Here is a 19,767-nt window from a genome sequence, read left to right as displayed (position 1 = left end):
ACTGGAACAATTCTTCAAGCACAGAAGTTTTTTGTTTGTTTGCTTGTTTAATTATACTGGATTTTCCCTCTGCTCCTCAAATAATTTTTTCTTCGTTAGATCCGTGATTCTGTTCAGGAAATAAGTAACTTCAAAGTACAGGGACTGCTGTGAGACTGACCACTGTGACAGACTACTTGCAGTGTGTTCAGAAAACATGCATTAACTGAGAAGTAGGCACACATTACAGCTCTGGTCCTCATTTTTGGGCTGGAGGTGTGGTAATCCCCATATTCATTTATCTAAGATTTGTTTACTTATATACATGGTCTTCGGATGTCTCCTCCATTTTACTGGAGTTAAAGAATCTTCTATAGTCTGTGTACAGAAATTCTAAAGACTAAGGTTATTGCTGCAATGCAGCTTTCAAAGACTGCAGCATTCAAGAGACAATTTGTTGGCTATCTAGCACTGGAGCCTAGCACGCCATGAAAAGAATCATTTTTTCAGGCAGCAGGTTAGAAAAAGTACTGACTTATGCCAGAGCCTTGAAAGAGCACAGCCCTGTATAGACATACAGAGTTACAGCATCTGCTTATTTCAATACCTTTGTCATATTTTAATTACCATTCCTAATGAGAAAACTATGTCATCGGTAACTGAAGTACTCCTACAATGCCAAAATCAAAATGCCATGAAGTAGGCACACATGACACAACAAGCCCAAAATAAAGATGGCTTGTCATCCAATGAAAAACAGCTTTTATAACAACTTCGGTGTGCTCTCATGCACAAGCTCAATGCTAAAATAAACCTGTTAAGCTCCATAGTTAACTGTGATTAATAATGAAACGTCAAACTATGTAACCCCCAGAAGTTCTATTTTATAATGTTATGGGCATTTGGAAAAAGATGTGTACTGAGAAGTTTTTCTTCAGCAGTAACTTCGGGATTGCTCGAAAAAACCACCAAACAACTTAATGCTAGCAGAGACAGACCTAATCCAGTGGGAATGTACAGTTCTCACTCACAGTCACAACTACTTTCTCTCTACTTCTGACTCGCTAAAGCTGGTTCCAACTTCCTCATAAAAAATCAGACCATCCCAGATTTAAATTTTAATTGCATCAATTATTTCACATATACTGAATGGCATGTTTGATTTGGTATTTAGCGACCCCTGAAGTACCAGTTTGTCAGAAGGACAGCGATACTTACACAGCTTAAGGAAACAATTAGGAATCCCAAAGCTAAGTGATAAATGAGGCAGTTCCTATCAATTTACTAGGTTAAAAGGAACATTTCCTGCTTTCTTCAGCAGCAGAGACAAACAAACCCTTCTCAGTTTTCCAAGGTTGATTTGCTTAAAGGAAGTGTAGAGTCACAACTCTCAAACTACAGAGGCTTTCCTAAATGAAATCAGAACATGCAACCACACAAAATCCTGCAAACTACAACACGTTATTTTCTCCCAATTCTTTTCAAGAATTAGATATTATATCATGACAAGAAGATGCACTGTAAGTAGTTCTATTACTTATAATTGAGATTGGCTTTAAAAAAATCTATCCATTAGCCTGTAATATTATTTTATGAATGTTCCAAGAGAGACTGCGTATCATGAACTTTTGTGACCATTCTTGTATTTTTTCATTATTCATTGATGATTTTTGTATACTCTTGCACAGTTGACAGTATAATACAAGGGCTGCTCCAAAATTAATGTCTTCTTTTTTACTACATTTGCCCACAACGCCAGAGGTGGATGTTGGTATAGCAGCAGAGGTTGAACTTTCCTGCCAGTATTTCATTACATTTTGTTGCTGTGCAACAGATGGCAGCAGAGAGGCACTCTGACAAAACATTATCTGACATAGAAATGCTTATGGAGGAAATTGATGGAATTGAATTCTTCCATGCAGAAAAAATGGCATCCACTGACATCCATCAATACTTGCAGAATGTTTATGGAGATTAGAGAGTTGATGTTGGCACAGTGAGATGGTGGGTGGTGGATTTCAGCAGCAATAGTAAAAGACAAATCACATTCCAGAGAGTCACACAGAGTATGGCACTCTGGCTCTTGTTCACAGCTGACAACATTAACATAGTTAATACTGGTGACTGTGTTGAAAAAAGTAGCGTTTTGTAGCTGAGAATGTCTATTAAATAGTATTATTTTACTCCCTGTTTATCTATTGTCATTTCCATGGAAATAAATAGGAGGCATTACCTTCAGAGTGACCTATGTAAGTGCACCCAGTTCTCCAAAGTCTCCTCCATTCTACATAAGCAAAATTAAATACTGAGGAAAATACATGATTTTCCTCTACCAAACAGTGTATTTTATGTTCTTAAAGCATTAGAATACAACATGCCATGACAATATCTCTTCTCTGCATAAAAAGACAGAAGAGTAATTGCTAAAATCAAAATGATTCGTAATTTCTCTAGAGCTGGAGGAGTTTATCAAGATCTCCTCTCAAGAAGACTGCTACTGCAGGGCAAGCAGCTTCATATTAGTCGCTCTAGATGCATTTGAAAACATCTACTTTAACATGGCAACCACTTTAACAGCAAGAACATTTAAGAGCTTCATCTTTATAGAAGAAAAAAAAAAATAAAAACAGATGAGAGGGAAGTGGTCTTCAGTCTGCTTAAAATAAAAGCACCATTAGCAAACATCATGCTACTATATTTGCACAAGCCCCAGTATTGGTTCTTTGTTACGAAGCCTTCCTTTGCCCCTTTTGAGCTTCTAGCATTCATTTTATCTCTGTACTATCAAACTCATTAAAACTTTTAAGAAAAAGCAGAGTCAAAAACTACTTTTAAGTTGTAAGGAACTTCTTGAGACCATCTACTCCAAATCATTTGCTCCAGCAGAGGCAGCTAGAGAAGGTTGTCCAGAATTGCTCAGTTGGGTTTTGAGCATCTCTAAGGACAGAAACCCTACACACTTCTAGGCAACCTGCTCCAGTGTTTGATCACCTGCACAGTACCAAAAAAATAAGAATTCTCTTGAATAATGGAATCTCCTGTGTTACAATTTGAGCCCATTTTCCAGTCTGCAGTCACTACTGTCTAGGAATGTCTTCTTCATACATTCTATCAGGAACATATACACACGGATAAGATACCACTGAGCCTTCTCAAGACTGAAGGGTCCCAGTTCTCTCAGCTTCTCCTCATATGAAAAGTGCTCCAGTCCTTCTGTCATCTGTGTGGTCTTTTCTGGACTCTCACCATTAAGTTCCATTTTTTTTTGCACTGGTAAGTTGGCAGTGGACACAGCACCAAAATCTGTCTCACCGTGGCTGAGCAGAGGGAAGGATTGCTTCTGCCAGCCTGCTGGCATCACTATTCCTACTGCATCCCTGGCTGCTGCAGCCTTCTTTGCCACAAGGGTGCATTACTGGTTCAGGGAAATGGCAAATATGCTGTTCTAAGTTATTGAGGAGTTGTCTGAAGTTGATGAAGATCAGTTCTGCTGGAACTATTACTAAAGCATTAACTCCCTCATATTTTGCAAAAAGAAAGCAGCTCATACTCTGTATCTATCCTAGTGATATTCTCAAATAAGATCTTGAATGAATTTCCAAAGCTTGGTTAAAGAAAGTAGCAAAGTATCACCTCTGACAATACTACCACATTCAGACATCCTCATAATATTATTCATTTCACAAAAGTCTTTTCCCATCTCATTTGTTGCTACTTACTATTTCAGGACATACCTCTCCCCGTACCATAAGGACTGTTAGAACACATTAAAAAATGTACAGAGACAGTTGTGACAAATTATTGTATTAATAACAGTATTCTAATAAAGATTTTGTTTTGTGAGAACTGTAACTGCTGAGAACTCTTTCTTCAGAAACAACTGCTTTATGTTGTTATGCATCTGCACAGCTGTGAGCTTGGAATAACGTCTTCCCCCAGCTGATAAGCACACATACAGATAACAAAGGCTGAGCTTAAAAATGAACCCAGGTTCAGCTGTACCCAGCTAGCTGTCCCTTGAATCACTCAAGAAACATGCAGCAGTTAACTCCCTTGCACAGACACTACCCTATCAAATTTGGCCAGAATTGGTTAGCATAACTCTAACAAACAAATAAATGGACTGAATGCCAGTATTAACCCTTATTACAAAATGTTTTTAAGGAGTCTATTTCAAACAAATTGAAACTAACCTGATTCCATACAAATTCTGAACAGCCTCATCTCCATCTCTTCCCAGCTGTGTAGCTTGAATTTGCAGTAGTTTCCAAATAGTTTTTACTAAGCCATGCACATTCCTGTTGACAAAAAGAAGTAGAACATCATCAAGTGTGGATCAAGTTATTTGATTGTTACAAAAAAAAAAGAAGGAACCTAGTAACAAAACTGACACTAAAGAAGCACTGAATTCTCCTTATGGACCTCTTTATACCTGTCTACACAGTTTTAGGCAGGCTGTATATCCATGTCTTTGTTTTCAGTCTTTCTGTTTTTCAGGAAATGAACAATATAGCAGATAATTATTAGTGTGTGAATTAACACTTGTGATGGTTTCTTTCCACCTGATCTTAACAGCACAATTTTGTCCCCAGTTTAATGGTCAGTGGTATTCTAAAATATTAAAGCCTGAAATTAGTGATTCTCTGCATGCAAATGGACAGGTAAACATTCAGTGTAGTACACAAATTTCAGGCTTAGTCATCTCCACGAGAAAGCATCTAAATACACTAAAACATACGTTCTCAGAAAAAAATGCTTGAGATATCTAGTTTGTCCTGACTTTAAATCTCAAGAGATTGTTGCATACAACTATTTTATTTCCCTCCTCTTACACTTTTAAGTTTGCTTTCAGTGAAAACACAAGAAACAAGAAGTATTTTTTACTGTTAGGACTTATCCCATTTTCAAGGGATGATGATAATGAATATAAAAAAGACCAGCAAAGACAGTAACAAATCTAAAGGTTGATACTGCTTGATTGAGTTTAAAAGCATGATATTCAAAATTCTGTTTTCTTTTTCATAGTGTTCCACATCTTTCAAACCAGATCACACCACACCCAACCCAGTTATTCACAGAATCCAAAATATATTCCGAAGAATCACGTTTTACACAGTGAAAATGTAGACACAGAGGAAAAGTCATTATTTATTATTTGATGGTTCATCCAGAAAATGCTATCATATATTTCACTGCTTCCATTACTAAAACAGTAGCTGAAGAAAAACGAACAGGAAGAATTAACAATATGTTTTATAAAAGATCGTCACCTAACAAATACAAGAAGTTCCTTCTATCACACAGTGAAAAATAAGGGTGGAAAAAAGAGGCTAGTGTTGTTTTACTGTTCTTTATTATTATTGTTACCGTCTTTATTTCCTAGCAGTGGAAAGTCAGAAAAATCTCTTTCATCTGTAACTCCACTTCTCCAACAGTGAATGGACCAGCTGGAAACATGAAGTTACACATTTCATGAAGTTCACATACGCCTCTAACAGTACAAACAGAAACCACCATTCTCATTCAGCAGATGAGCAAACTGAGATACTTAATACTAACCGTTATGCATAGAGTGCAGTATGCTCCGTAAACACTTTCCTAAATGTTGAGTTCAATCAACCTAAATTTAGACTTTTTAAGTGATGCAAGAAGTCTGAACAAGAGTAATTTCTGTCAAAGCTCATTGAGACTTTACTTTAGCACTATTAAAAGATAAGAGCTTGCACGAACAGGCTAGGCCCACATAAAATCAAGAAGGGGGTGATGTAGTTCCTCCCCCCCAAAAACAAACAAACAAACAAAAACAGCAAAGCTTGATATTTATGAATGCTTTTGGAATCAAAACCTAAAACTCAGAACAAAGACAATGGACAACTATTACAAATAAATATCACTTCTAACTACCAGATCTTTATAAAATTTAACACCACCTGCAGAGCAACTCTTCCATAAGCTGGCAAGGTACACCAGGGAATATCCCACAGAGATTCCAACAGTAGATGCCTCCACCAGAAAATGTTTTGGTTCATATTCCAGATAGAGGCAAAGAAGCATATGCTTTCTTCTGTGTCTTTTATACACTTCGCAGCAATGCTGAAAAACCAACACACTGTGCTTGCTTGTTTTCTTCCAAAAATGGATCAGTTGAAAAATGTGTCTGTAATCATTAAAATTAGTGGCTATCATGACACCTGGCTCTTCAAACACAGAAATCCAACCGTAGACAAGAATAGGAGGTTCAGCAGAATTCTGTTGCCAAGCAACCAAAACAAAGGAGCGCAGCAGGCCTACAGATCCCAGAGCAGCCAGCCTAACACACAGAGGAGGGGAGTCTTTTGGACAGGCATGGGGAGAAAGAGAAAAATGATCTTGGAGGCACTATAAGGCTTGAGCCGTTTAAAGATCAATCTGTTGACATACCCCCAACATCAACAGAGCAACTATTCAGCGCAGAAGAAGCAAACAATAAAACAGTAAGAGAATGGGCTAGACTGATTGGATATTTCAGTACTGCTGGTCTGAATTTCCCTGATAGGAGGTGGGGGAAGAACACCTGCTTGAGGCTTTGCACTCACATCCTGAACTCAAGTAGCATGCTGCTATGCCATACTGCAAGAATTCACTGCAGTGCTCCTGCTCAGGTAATAAGGACATTGTGAAAATGTAAATACACAAAAACCCCTCTGACAGTTTCTTAAAGATCACAATAATTTATTGCTGAATAGGTTTTTAATATAATATTCTGGTTATTTATGATCATTCATTATTGAATACTGTCCACAGGATTTATCTATTCTATAATAGAAAGGGCTGTGATGATTCATACTGGCAGAAAACTGCTATTTTACGGAATAAAAGCAAAGGAAGTTGAAGGTGAACATCAAAAACAAAGTAAAATGTGTGCACGTGTATATCCGTATATATATGAGTGCATATTTATGCATATACACCAGAAAGTATGTATAAACAAACAGACTCAGACACAAATGTAACTCTCCATGAGGTCTACACTTTAGAGGCATCAGAGGAAACCTGAATTCTGAGTCTACCACACAAGTACAATAACGCACCAGAGACACGAATAGTTTCCTGCTATAATAATAAGCAGATACCGAGAACCATGTAAAAAGTCAATGCAGATAAGCAATGGATGCATCTCAAACAATGTCTTTCCTAGCATGTAGAATTTGATACACCTGACAAAATAAAAACCACTAGGTGTGCTAAGCCCCTGCTAAATTCATCATAACAAAAGGAAGGGAAGAAAGAGCAAAACATCAGTAGTCTCTGCCAATAAAACATTTACTTAACTTCATCCAACACTGAAACGTGCTCAGCAATTCCATGTGCCTTTCTGGTTGCGTATCTCACATTTATTTTCTTTTAAAGATACTGTGCACACTGCTGTGCAAAGCCCCAGAGCAAACCTGGATGAAAATTTGGCTGGAAATAACAAGAAACAGCAGGCTAACACTCTAAAACAATTGAGAGGGGAAAAAAAAAAAAAAAAAAAAAAAGGGAACAACCCCAAAAAGAACCAATGAGAAACAATCATTTTAATCAGCTCCTCAGGCTACAGACATTTTAAACCCAGGGACTTCTGTGGTTAGGCTAAATCCTGCTTTGCAGTCTGCAGAGGATGTGGTTTGAACTGTGGCAGCTTGAGGAAAAAATGTCAAAAATATATGTATAGTGGTTCCTAGGTAATTTGCCAGCACTTACCATAGCAACTAACCATTTGTGGTGATTTAACATGAGGAAAAATCTAAGAATGAGTGGAAATGGGGCAGAGTCATGTCCTTTCAGTACTTTATTTTTGTCTTTTAGATCAATTCAGTTTAAAATACTGTCTTCTAGCAGTTTTTATCCTAAAGCAGAAATAGTATGAAAATTTAAACTTCCCTATATACTGGTGATACTCTCAACAATCCCTAGCAGAACAGGAATTAAACATTTTTTAATCTGTAAGCCGCAGCTAATGAAGCTCTCCATATCATTTATGTCAAAGTGCTCAGATTCCCAGTGTCTAAAGCACAGGTGGTTTTGCTTCTTTGTTAACAATACCGATCCCTCCCTTGCTCCCAAATTGCAGATCCTTTTGAGTGCAGTGGTTTGCAGAAATTATTTACATTGTAAGAACATATTCACAAAACGTTCCACAGGGATTCATAACCAACTATTGTAAACTCAACACAGAGTCTCATCATCACAGCAAGATCCTGCACATAATTCAACTTTAAGCAAGTCAGCCACAAGGCTTGAGTCCTTTTTTTTTTTCTTTTTTTTTCTTTTTTTAAGAAAATGATTTCTTCATCATTTCACTGCAGTTTAATCAAAGCTAAATTCATCCTGGGCTCAGATTGATCATGAGAAACTTCATCCTAAAATTGATTCTGCGAGTTTAGAAGGGCTGTAAAACGTATCTTCAATTGCATGGTTTCTGCAACCTCTGCACTGAGCTCACCAGCATAATACATCACAGGTGTAGCACTAGTTACACAGATCTCTCTGAAAGTAATGCCTCCTATTTATTTCCATGGAAACTACAACAGATACAAAGAGATACTTTTTGATAAGAGAAAGATCTCCGCTACAAAACTCCGTTTTTCAACATTTTCACCAGAAATGAACAAGAGACTGCATGCTGCACTCATAAAAATCTGCACCAGTGAAAGTGACCCAGTGTCACTGTTGCCACTGCTGAAAGGCACCACCCACTACCTCACTGCACTCACATCCACTGTTTAGCCTCCAGAAACGTTCAGCAAGTACTCATGAACGTCAATGGGTGCCAATTTTTCTGCATGCAGGGATTCCACATCTTTGCTTCAGACACACTTCCATTTTAGACACCATTTTGTCAGACTGCTCCTCGCTTCCATCTATCACGTGGCAATAAAACATAATGGAATACAGGTGAGAGGGTTCCATCTCTACTGCCATATCACCAACATCTGCCTCTGATGTTGGACCAACACAATAAAACAGGAGGCGTTACTTTTGGAACAGCCTTCATTTCAGCCTTGGCTAAAAATGACACTATGGAGAGAGACAAAAGTCACTCAAAATTTTTTATAGGGCTGGGTGACTTGAGTGATAACACTTACCAAGTCATCATTTGACTTTTCATTTTTAAGTTTTGTACATTGTACATATTTTCCCCAGATTTGCATTCTCTCGGTATATTGTGCTGACTACTTATACTAAAAGTACATCACAATATGTAAGTGTTATATTTGCATAATTTTCTAAGAGGTAATAGCTGGATAGTTAAGTATTATTTCTCCTTTAGCAGAAGTGGAAACACCAGCCAGTAATTCCTAATACCTACCCAGACAATGATGGTGGGTTTATGTGAACAACCAGTCATTTGGACAGAGGCAGATTAGGAAGGTATTCCCTTTCCCTTAAAGAAATTACTGCCATTTTCCTCCCCATGACAGAGGGAACAAAACCAGGAAGTGCGTTGATTTTTGAGGCTATCCACCTGCATGTGTGGGAGAGACTGTGAGTTCTTTCAGAGTCAAACCAATATGGTGACTGCCAAGATGAAAACTGTCCTGCAGCAGGATGGTAGGGCACTGTCAGTTCACTGCCATGAATACTTGTTTGAGTACAGTCATTCACAGAGCCATTTCCTTTCCATAGGGCTTACAAGGGAAAAAAACACTGATTTATAAGTAGTTGGCAAAAGACACAAAATGAGACAAACAAATACCACCTTGCTGAAGGAATCAGGTTGACAGCTCCATGAAGAACATAGCTGAGCTCGGCATGGTTCTCTGCAACAAGTGCCACCAAACCCTCAGAGCAAGCTGTTCTCAAGGCAACATTCTCACTGCAGCACTTCTCCCAGAGTAAGTTCAGAGCAGGAGTCTAAAATTAAAAGTATGAGACAAGCAATAAGAAGGCTGACATTGTCTTTCACTTCAAACACACTTGTAAGTAAAAACCTGCTTAACAGCTTCTCCTCAAGCCTTAGAGAGTACAAAGAGGAAGCTGGAATACAGATTCTTCATCTAGTAAAGGACTACTTCAGGATAGCTGTCATGTTTCTCGTCCCCAGACACACTGCCTTCAGTATGTACAGAAGAATAAGACACAATGGGATTTTCAGCTGTGCCTGTGAGATTAGGCTCACATCAATTCTACTTTCCTTAGAAATATTAATATATAATTAGAGACATCAGGAACTGCTATGTCAAACTGTGTCTATAGTACAGTGTAGTGCAGACAGCTGTTTACATGTGTCCTCTAGCTACAGAGGAGGAAGTCATCTTCATTCTTCAAATGGAGCCTTCCACTCTCTCCACTTGTTGTTAAAGACAAAGGTCTATCCATCAAACCCACTGTTTATTTTGATACCACATTTGCATTGCTAAGTTGGTTTGCTGACTTTGTGGTTTCCAAATGGAGAAAGGAAAACATTTAAAAACATTTAAAACAACTGTATACTGCAAAATTCTCCTATGAAAAGAGGAAAGAAAAAAAAAGGGCACACATAATGTTAACAGGAGCTACATTCTGCTTCCTACTGTTTTAGAAAGTCTTGCTATGTTTAAGTTCAGTACTTCCACAGGGTAGTAGAGGTGAGAAATCAGGTTTTAGCTCAAGATAGAATCCCATTTAGAAATATGATCGTGCTCAGTGTAGAGAAACTACACACCTCAAACATTTCCTTACATCAAAAGCGAGGTTTTTTGAGGTTTGATTTTGGGTTTCTTAGTTTGGGGTATGGGACTTCAGACAAAGAAAAAGTCCACACTTCTTTTCCTGCTCATTTCAGTACAAATTAGCACTGGAGAGGAAAAACAGAGGAAATCCTAGGACCTCACTAACACGGCTCTGACACCTGCAAACACCAGCACTGCATATGGCTCTTGGTTAATAAGATAGATTCATACTTACATGAGCTTGACTTTATTAAAAGTATGCTTTTACACCATGCTCTCTAACATAAATGTGAGCTCTTCCATAGTTAATATATAAGAAAACATCAGTACAGCTATGTGAAAGTATATACTTTCTAAATGCCCATATTGCTGTCATTTATTTATTGTTAACAAAATGGCAGCATCTCACCACATGTCACTTCTGGTAGTGTAAATAAATTCAAAACTCTCTTTGGTTGAGCAGAGCGAGATATTGCTATTATGCAGAGTTAAGGTTTCTGCCTTCTGACCCTGAAGGCTGAGTTATACCTGTACACCCAAACACATGGTGTCAGCGTGCTTAACTTCCAGAATTTATTAAAGTAACACACAGGAAGTAAGAATCCACAGAAAAATGTAGGCATTCACGGATGGGAAAGAAGGCAGAAATCAAAGAATGGCACAGACCTGGTGAGAGGCCTGCTTGATCTTCTCTGAAGAAGCATTTTCTTTCAGTACTGCAGCAATCAGATGGCCCACTGCCTAAATAAAAAATAAAAAACACATGCAGATCAAATGTTATTTTTTTCTTCTTCACTACAGAAAAAAAAACAGAAATAAGTGCATCTTTTTACAGAGCTTCCTGTAAGATTAGGATTATTCATGTACTCAGGAACTGCAGACATTTTATCAGCTGTAATAGACCTATGGCTCCATCACTGTACAGACCTCACAGCACACTTTACAGCACTGGCCATTACTATATTCTTTACTACTCAAGTTAGTGAAAGCAAGTCTTGAACTTGCTTAGTGAAAGCAAGTAGATTTGAACACAGATCAGAAACACGCGAAGTTCTGAAGCGCTGCTTTAGGAAAATACTGATGATAAACATGGTCTCACAACCTAAACCCTTAGCATACCTGACAGCACAATTACACTCAGAAATGTTTGATTTACTTTAAATCAAACATTTGGATTTAACTGTATTTCTCATAAAGCTATTCGGTGGCAAAAAAACCCAACCAAGACGACTGATTTTCCAGGCCCTCCATAAAAAAACAATTTTTCAGATTATCAACACAACCAGAACAACAGCTCCATCTGCTCTCCAATGGTAAGAACAGATATTTACTTTTGGACAAAAATAAACGAGGAAACAAAGGAAAAAAAAAAAAAAACCCAAAAAAACCACAAACCACACGATTAACATTTCTGTTATGTGTATAAAAATACAGGAAAATACTTTAAATGATTCCGGGTTTCTTCTCTTTTAAGGATTTATCTGCAATTCCTTCAAAGGCTGGCCATTAGTCTGATATGACGAACTCTGAGATAGCAGGTAACATTTCTAAGAACAGTGCCACTATAAATCTACATACCTTCCTAGACTACAAGATTGCACTTCTCAAAGGTTTCAATGTGTACTCTGCCATTCTTCACACACACACACACACACACACACACAAAAAAAAAAGAACAAAAAAGCTTATTATGGAAATAGAATGAGAATGAGAAAATTGAACTAAGCCAGGTCTTTGCTTCTGTGCAGCTATTTCAATGAAAGAGCAGTAACATAGTCTGCCCACTCAGACCACAGCCTTACAACAGCTTTTTGGAGAACAAGTGAGCCTTCTATTATTTTTCTTTTTCCTCTGTAAGAAAAGATCAGGTTTGAGACCATCTAAAGAACCTGAAGATGCACAAGTCCATAGGACCTGACCAGATCCATCCATGGGTTCTGAGTGAACTGGCAAATGAAAGCAGTGCTTGGGGCTGAGTGGCTGGATGACTGTGAAGAGGAAAGGGACATGGGGGTGTTGGCTGATGCTCAGCTGAACATGAGCTGACAGTGTGCCCAGGTGGCCAAGAGGGCCAACGGCATCCTGGCCTGCATTAGAAATAGTGTGGCCAGCAGGAGCAGGGAAGTGATCATCCCTCTACTCAGTTCTGGTGAGGCCACACCTCAAGTATTGTGTTCAGTTTTGAGCCCCTCATACAAAAAAGGCATTGAGGCCCTGGAGCAAGAAGGGCAATGAAACTGGTGAGGGGTCTGGAGCACAAGTCTTATGAGGAGCGGCTGAAGGAGCTGGGATTGTTCAGTGTGGAGAAGAGCAGGCTCAGAGGAGACCTCATTGCACTTATCTGGACATACGCAAAGCATTTAGCACTGACCTGCACGACATTCTGGCCACCAAATCAGAAAAGAATAGATTTGATGGGTGGACCACTCTCTGGATAAAGAATTGGCTGGATGGTCACACTCAGAGAGTCGTGGTCAACAGCTCAGTGTTCAAGTGGAGACCGGTGACAAGTGGCTTTCATCAGTGATCAGTGCTGGGACCAGTGCTATTTAACATCTCTGTAGGCAGTGTGTGCAGTAGGACTGAGTTGCACCCTCAGCAAGTTTGAAGATGAAACCAAGCTGAGTGGTGCAGCTTGGTAGGGAAGGATGCCTTACAAAGGGACCTAGACAGGCTTGAAAGGTGGGCCCATTCCAACCTCATGAAATGCTACAGGACCAAGTGCAAGGTGCTGCACCTGAGTCAGGGCAATCCCAAGCGAAATACAGGCTGAGTGGAGAATGGCTTAAAAACAGTCCTGAAAAGAAGGATGTGGAAGTGTCAGTTGATGAAAGATTTGACATGAGCCAACAGTGTGTGCTTGCATGCCATAAAGCCAACTGTATTCTGGGTTGCTTCAAGAGCACAGCTAGCAGGTTAAGGGAGGTGATTCTGCCCCACTATTCTGGTCTCCTGAGACCATACCTGGATTATTGCACCCAATTCTGGAGGCCCCAACACAAACAGGACATGAATTTTTTGGAGTGAGTCCAGAGGAGAGCCATGAAGATGATCAGAGGACTGGAGGACCTCCCTACTAGGACAGGCTGAGAGCTGGGGTTTAGATAATAGGAAGAAATTATTTACTGTGAGAGTAGTGAGTCATTGGAGCAGGCTACCCAGTGAGGGTGTGGACGCCCCCTCCCTGGAAGCATTCAACACCATGCTGGATGGGACTCTGACAGCCTGGTCTAGTGGGAGGCGTCCCTGCCTATAGCAGGTAGGGGGTTGGAACTAGATGATCTTAAAAGGTCCCTTCCAACTCAAACCATTCTATGATCAGAAACTTCAGAAATAAACAACTGTGTCCTTAAAAATTTAAGTTCCATTTTACTGGACAAAAAGGCTCATCAATAAAAAGGGGCTTCTGTGAGCTACATAAAGTAAAGTCAAAATACAGATTAGCCCACCACATTCCAAGATTCGTCAGTAAAACCTCTTCTAAAAAACCCTGCTCAAGTCCCTCACTTTGCCAATCCTTGTTTGTACAGGTAACATGATCTGCAGAGCAGACGTTTGATGACAGCTAGAGCAATACCTGGACAGCTGATGTCAGTGTCTTTTGAGGGGTCACAGAATAGAAGTGGAAGCCAGAACCTCTGGAAATAGAGGTTATTACTTTCTTCCTTGCTGCTTGTTAAAGATACTATGAAAAATACTTTATTTAAATGAGAAAGTTAAAGGCAGATGTTTATTCATATGATACGAAAATAAAGGCATTTTGTCTGCTGATCATACTGAATCCCTACAGAGTTTCTAAGGTCAGACAAGACAGCAGTAGTTCAGCTGTCATCACAGAGGAGGAAAAAATATATCAATCCTAAAGACAGCTGCATGAAGTATTGTCAAGAATTTCCAACTCACACATGACGTCTGGCAACTCTTTGCTTCTCTCCAACTGACAGGGATACTAGAAAGCATTTGGCCCTACTTAAACTTTCCAAGACTGGAAGCTTTCTAGTTTTTATGCAGAGACTTTACAGCGATGAGTGATTATGTACTATGTTCAGGCTACACAGACTCAGCAATTAGCTTTTGTTTGCATCTGAAGTATAACAACTACTTAGGTTTTCTGGTTTGAAGCTAAAGGTCTTTCTTAAAACCTCTTTGGAGCCAGGTAGCAGAACACCGAAGAAAACTCTTCACAGATTATTCCATTTGTTTAACATTTAAAATAAAATTACCTGTGATTGAATAACTGCATTAGGGAATTCAAACCGCTTCTTGATGTCATCCGACATTTTGGCTCTGTCATAGGACACTAACTCATACCCTGCAACACAGATTAAACAAAAAATATACTTGGGACTGGGCAATACAGTTTGATATTTGCTAGAAAACATGCTTAACAGCACAATGTTTAAACATGCTTAAACAGCAGCTGTGAACATTTCATCTCCTAAGTGTACCACATTAGCTTACCTCACTTTATAAGCTTAAACCTGAAAACAGCTAAAATCCTGAACACCTTTTGCTCTCACGTGAAGAGTGAATGACCAATACTTCATAAAGATAGATCAAATACAATTATATACAGCACAGCATACACAAACTCTGAAAGTATAAAGTTAAGAATGCTCTTTAGGGTAAATCTCATTGACTTCAAAATGGGACAGCTCAGGAGTGTTCAATTTCAAACATGATTTAAAAGGCAAATATCTCCCCACATCCAAGTACCTCATGCAAAAACAGAAATAAAACAAAAATCCATCTGTAAGACTGTAAATCAGAATTGCAACTAGAGACAAAAAGTTGCCAAAAAAAAAAAAAAAAGCCAAATTTCTCTAGAAGTTGAATATATATGCATCTCCCAGCACACAGGAACCATAACTCAAAGAATCAGAACTCAGTTTACTTTGCTGCACACCACTGCTACAACAAAATTGTTTGTTGCATTTGTTATATATATATGTTATATACCCTTGGATCAGGGTAATCCCAGATACACGTACAGGCTGGGAGAACTCACAGGGAGCAACAGTTGACAATCAGCATGCCAAGCCACTTCTATAAGTAAGAATAAACATCAGTATTTCTTGCAACACCTTTCTCTCCTTCCCATGAATGGCTTAACTGCCACAGAATCATCCCAAGAAATGCAAAAGCAACAACGAAGAAGTGTTTCCTATTTTTATCAGCCTTCTACCACAAAAGAAAGAAAGGCCAGGGTCATGGTAGTTCACAAATCTCTGGCCTATCAGCAACCTTGAAAAGTACTTAAAGCTTTACTCTACAAAATTTGGGACAGTATTGCCTCAACCCCCACCACCCTCTGCTCCTCTCAAAAATATCCACACCTAGCAGAATCTCCCTTAACAGCAATAACTCCAGTACTGCTGTTCTTGCCGTGTTACAGCTGACAGACTGTTAGCATTGCACACAAAACAATCTTTCAAAGGAAGCAACATCACCCTGAATAAAATCCATTCATTTGCAAAAGGTTCAATGTGATCAATGTCTCACTTCCCTGCCTACAAAAAATAAATAAATAAATAAAAAACAGGTATGCTACAAAATCTTGCAGATACTCACAGCAAACAACTCCTAATGTGTTGCTAGAGCCACGCCAAAATAGCTCATGCCAGCAGGGATAAACAGGCCACTACAAATCCTAAAATCTTTTAGGCCAGAAGCCTGCCATGCTAAGTGGCATTGTTAATGCCACTTAGAACAATGTAAGTTACATTGTTCTTGACCTGATATGGACTGTTTGTTTCCTTGGCCCAAGGTTAGCCACCCACCAGGTCAGGTTTCCCAGGGCTCCATTCAACCTGTCCTTGAACACCTCCCCGGGGATGGGGTACTACAGCTTCTCTGGGCAGCTTCTGCCAGGGCCTCACCATCCTCTGAATAAAGAATTTCCTCCCAGCATGTAATCTAATTTTTCCCTTTGTCAGTTTAAAACCATTCCCCCTTGGACTATCACTATTAAACCATGCAAAAAATCTTGCTTATAAGCTCCCTTCAAGTACTGGAAGGATGCAAAGAGGTCTCACTGGATTCTTCTATCCTCCAGGCTCAAAAAGCTTGGCTCCTTCAGCCTGACTTTGTAGGAGACGTGTTTGAGCCCTCTCATCAGCTTTGAGGCTCTCCTCTGGACATGCTTCAAGAGCTTCAATATCTTTGTTGTGCTGGGGGACCCAGACCTGAACATATTACTCTAGAAAGGGCCTCAAAAGGGAAAATTGCTTCTCTCTCCCTTCAGGCAACCCCTTTTTTGAAGCAGCCCACTATACTGTTGGCCTTTAGGGCTGCAAGAGCACACCACTGACTCATGTCCAGCTTTTTGTCCATCACAGCTCCCATATCCTTCTCGGCAGGGCTGTTGCTCCCTGTGAGTTCTCCCAGCCTGTACATACACCTGGGATTACCCTGATCCAAGGGCAAAATCTTGTGCTTAGCATTGTTAAACTTCATGAGGATCTCATGAGCCCAGTTTTTGACATGGTAAACATCCCAACGCAAAGGATAAGCAATACTTACACACTGGAACCAGAGAAGGGTTCCCTTAGTGTTACATGTTCAGATTTGGTCCACACTACAAGTTTACTCCAAGTCACTATTACAAGTTAAGCTAAACTAAATAACAGAATACAGAACTGCCATTCTGACTACATTTCTTATATTTGCTGTGGTTTGCTTATTAGGAAGGAACTCCCACTTCAAACCAGTGATCCTCTCAAACCAAAACAGAGTGAACACAGGCACCCACCAGCAAGGACTCACACTGCTTATATTAATGGAGTACTGTCAAAAAAACGGTTGTGCTGGTCCTGTCAGCTACAGCAACACACACATGGACACCTGGCAAAGGGAGAGACAAAGGTGGGTTACAAGTGACAAACCTATCTCCAAATGTAATACAGCAACATGTCAATGACCGGGCACCACAGGATGTGAGCGGGTTGCTCACCTCCTCTGGCGCCCGTTACAATCCGAGTCTAGGCAACCCACGGGGACAGACGCCAACCAGGCACAGGAATAAGTAGCACTCCTGATCTGGACCCCAGAACCCACTGACAGCCCAAAGACACGACAACGGCGCACATCCAGTACTCCAGCGCTTCTAAGCGTGAGACTTCAGAAAAGAAATGCGCTGAGTAATGACAGCACCAGCGACTGCTCGCTCCTCGGCGCCGTCAGCCCCGTAGTCAGGCAGACGCGGAGCCCGGCGGCCCCGCACGCCGCCCCAGAGGAAGGGCGGTTCCCTCCGCCCAAAGCCGAGGCCGGTGCTCTGCGCCGGGAGGCTCCAGGCCACTAAGGAGCCCGCCTCTCCACTACAAGCTCCGCACCCGCACTCTTGAAGAGGGCTGCGACCCGGCTGCCCATCTCGCTGCCCTCACCTCGCCCAGCGCCAGGGTCGGCTCTCGGAGGCGAACGCCGGCGAGGGTCCCGAGCGGCCCCGGCAGCGAAAGGCGCCTGCGTGACTACGGGCGCCTGCGCTTCGGCTCGGAGGGCGGGCTCTTCTGTTCTGCCGCCAGGCCTGCTGCTCCGCCTGGGCGGCCCAGGGAGCGGAAGGGCGGGGAGTGGGAGGTTGGTTCGAGTCCGTGGTCGAGCGGGAGCAGGCGGCTGTGAGCGTGAAGTTCGTCATGGAGGGGCTTCGGGGAGAAAATTAGAAAGACCAAAGCCCAGCTAGAACTGAACTTGGCCACTAAAGTGAAAGACAACAATAAGTATTTTTATAAATACATAAACAGCAGGAGGCTGGATGCAGTGGGGAACATGGTGACCAAGGGTCAGGAAAAGGCTGAGGTGCTTGATGCCTTCTTTGCCTTTAATAGCAAGACTTGTTGCTTCTTGGGAACACAGCCCCTGCACTGGTAGGTAGGGATCAGAATAGGTGCTGCATGATCCATGATGAGATGGTTTTGGACCTGCTCCCAAAGCTGGATGCTCACAAGTCCGCGCGGCTGGATGGATTGCTACCGAGGGTGCTGAGGGAGTTGGCAGATGTGGTTGCCAAGCCACTCTCCATCATCCTTCAACAGTCCTTGCTAACGGTTGTCCCAGTGGACTGGAGACTGGCAAATGTGACGCCCATCTTCAAAAACAGCCAGAACAATGATCCAGGAGCTACAGACCAATCAGTCTCACCTTGGTGCCCAGGAAGGTTATGGAAAAGATAATCTCAGGAGCCATCATGGACCAATTAGTGGTCAACCAGGGGATCAGGGCCAGTCAGTATATGGGTTTACTAATGATACATCCTGTTTGACAAACCTGATTCCATTCTATGACAAAGTGACACACTTAGTGGATAAAGGTAAGGCTGTCAAAGAGGTCTACCTGGACTTTAGTGAAGCCTTTGACACTGCCCCCCATAACATTCTCAGGGAGATGCTGGCTGCCTGCGGTTTGAATGGCCATATGCTCTGCTGCGAGAAACAGTGGCTGAATGGCCAGGTCCAAAGATTTGTGGTCAGTAAAGTCCAGTTGGTAGCCAATCATGAGTGATTTCCCCTCTGGGCTTGGTACTGGGGTCGCTCCTATTCAGCACTGTTATCAGTGATCTTGATGAGGAGATTGAGTGTATCCTCAGTAAGTTTGGAGGCAACACCAAGCTGGGAAGGAATGTGGAGTGTTGATCTGCTGGAGGGTAGAAAGGCACTACAGAAGGACCTGGATAGACTGGATTGATGGGCCAAGGTATGAGTTTCTATAGGGCCAAGTGTCGGGTCCTGCATTTTGGCTACAACAACCCTAGGTAATCCCACTGGCTTGGGGAGGAGTGGTTGGAAAGCTGCCTGAAGGAACGAGACCTTGGTGTACTGATGGACACTCAACTGAATACGAGCTAGCAGTGTGCCCAGCTGGCCAAGAAGGCCAATGGCATCCTGGCTTGTATCAGAAATGGTGAACAGGACTAGGGAAGTCATCCTGCCCCTGTACTTGGCATTGCTGAGGCCTCACCTTGAGTACAGTGTTCTGTTTTGGGGCAGATGAATGCAGGAAGGACCCTGAGATGCTGGAGCAGGTCCAAAGAAGGGCAACAAAACTGGTGAAGAGCTTGGAGAATATGCCCTGTGAGGAGAGACTGAAGGAACTGGGGCCGTTTAGTCAGTAGAAGAGGAGGCTG

General features: G+C 41.2%; 1 protein-coding gene across 3 annotated transcripts in view; it reads right to left on the bottom strand.

Moving 5' to 3' along the window:
* FOCAD (focadhesin) overlaps nucleotides 1-18,120 on the bottom strand; it is a 92,625-nt gene extending 74,505 nt beyond the window's left edge. Inside the window, exons 1-6 of one of the 3 annotated variants that reach the window (XM_042826874.1) lie at nucleotides 18,035-18,120; nucleotides 17,404-17,495; nucleotides 14,876-14,964; nucleotides 11,319-11,393; nucleotides 9,701-9,855; nucleotides 4,173-4,277 (exon numbers count right to left, since the gene is read on the bottom strand). In XM_042826874.1, coding sequence (XP_042682808.1) covers nucleotides 4,173-4,277; nucleotides 9,701-9,855; nucleotides 11,319-11,393; nucleotides 14,876-14,932 — 392 coding nt within the window. In that variant the 5' untranslated portion in view covers nucleotides 14,933-14,964; nucleotides 17,404-17,495; nucleotides 18,035-18,120. Of the gene's footprint in view, nucleotides 1-4,172; nucleotides 4,278-9,700; nucleotides 9,856-11,318; nucleotides 11,394-14,875; nucleotides 14,965-17,403; nucleotides 17,496-17,604; nucleotides 17,622-18,034 lie in introns of those variants that run through there. The other 2 variants (XM_042826875.1, XM_042826876.1) reach the window with 2 other exon arrangements.
* Nucleotides 18,121-19,767: the final 1,647 nt, after the last annotated feature.

Source organism: Centrocercus urophasianus, unplaced genomic scaffold (assembly GCF_019232065.1).
Source record: "Centrocercus urophasianus isolate 14NV4802_14NV808 unplaced genomic scaffold, USGS_Curo_1.0 seq_27, whole genome shotgun sequence".
Taxonomy (NCBI): Eukaryota; Metazoa; Chordata; class Aves; order Galliformes; family Phasianidae; genus Centrocercus; species Centrocercus urophasianus.
The sequence above is the reverse complement of the archived record's forward strand: the minus strand, read 5'-3'. Positions and strand labels throughout refer to the sequence as shown.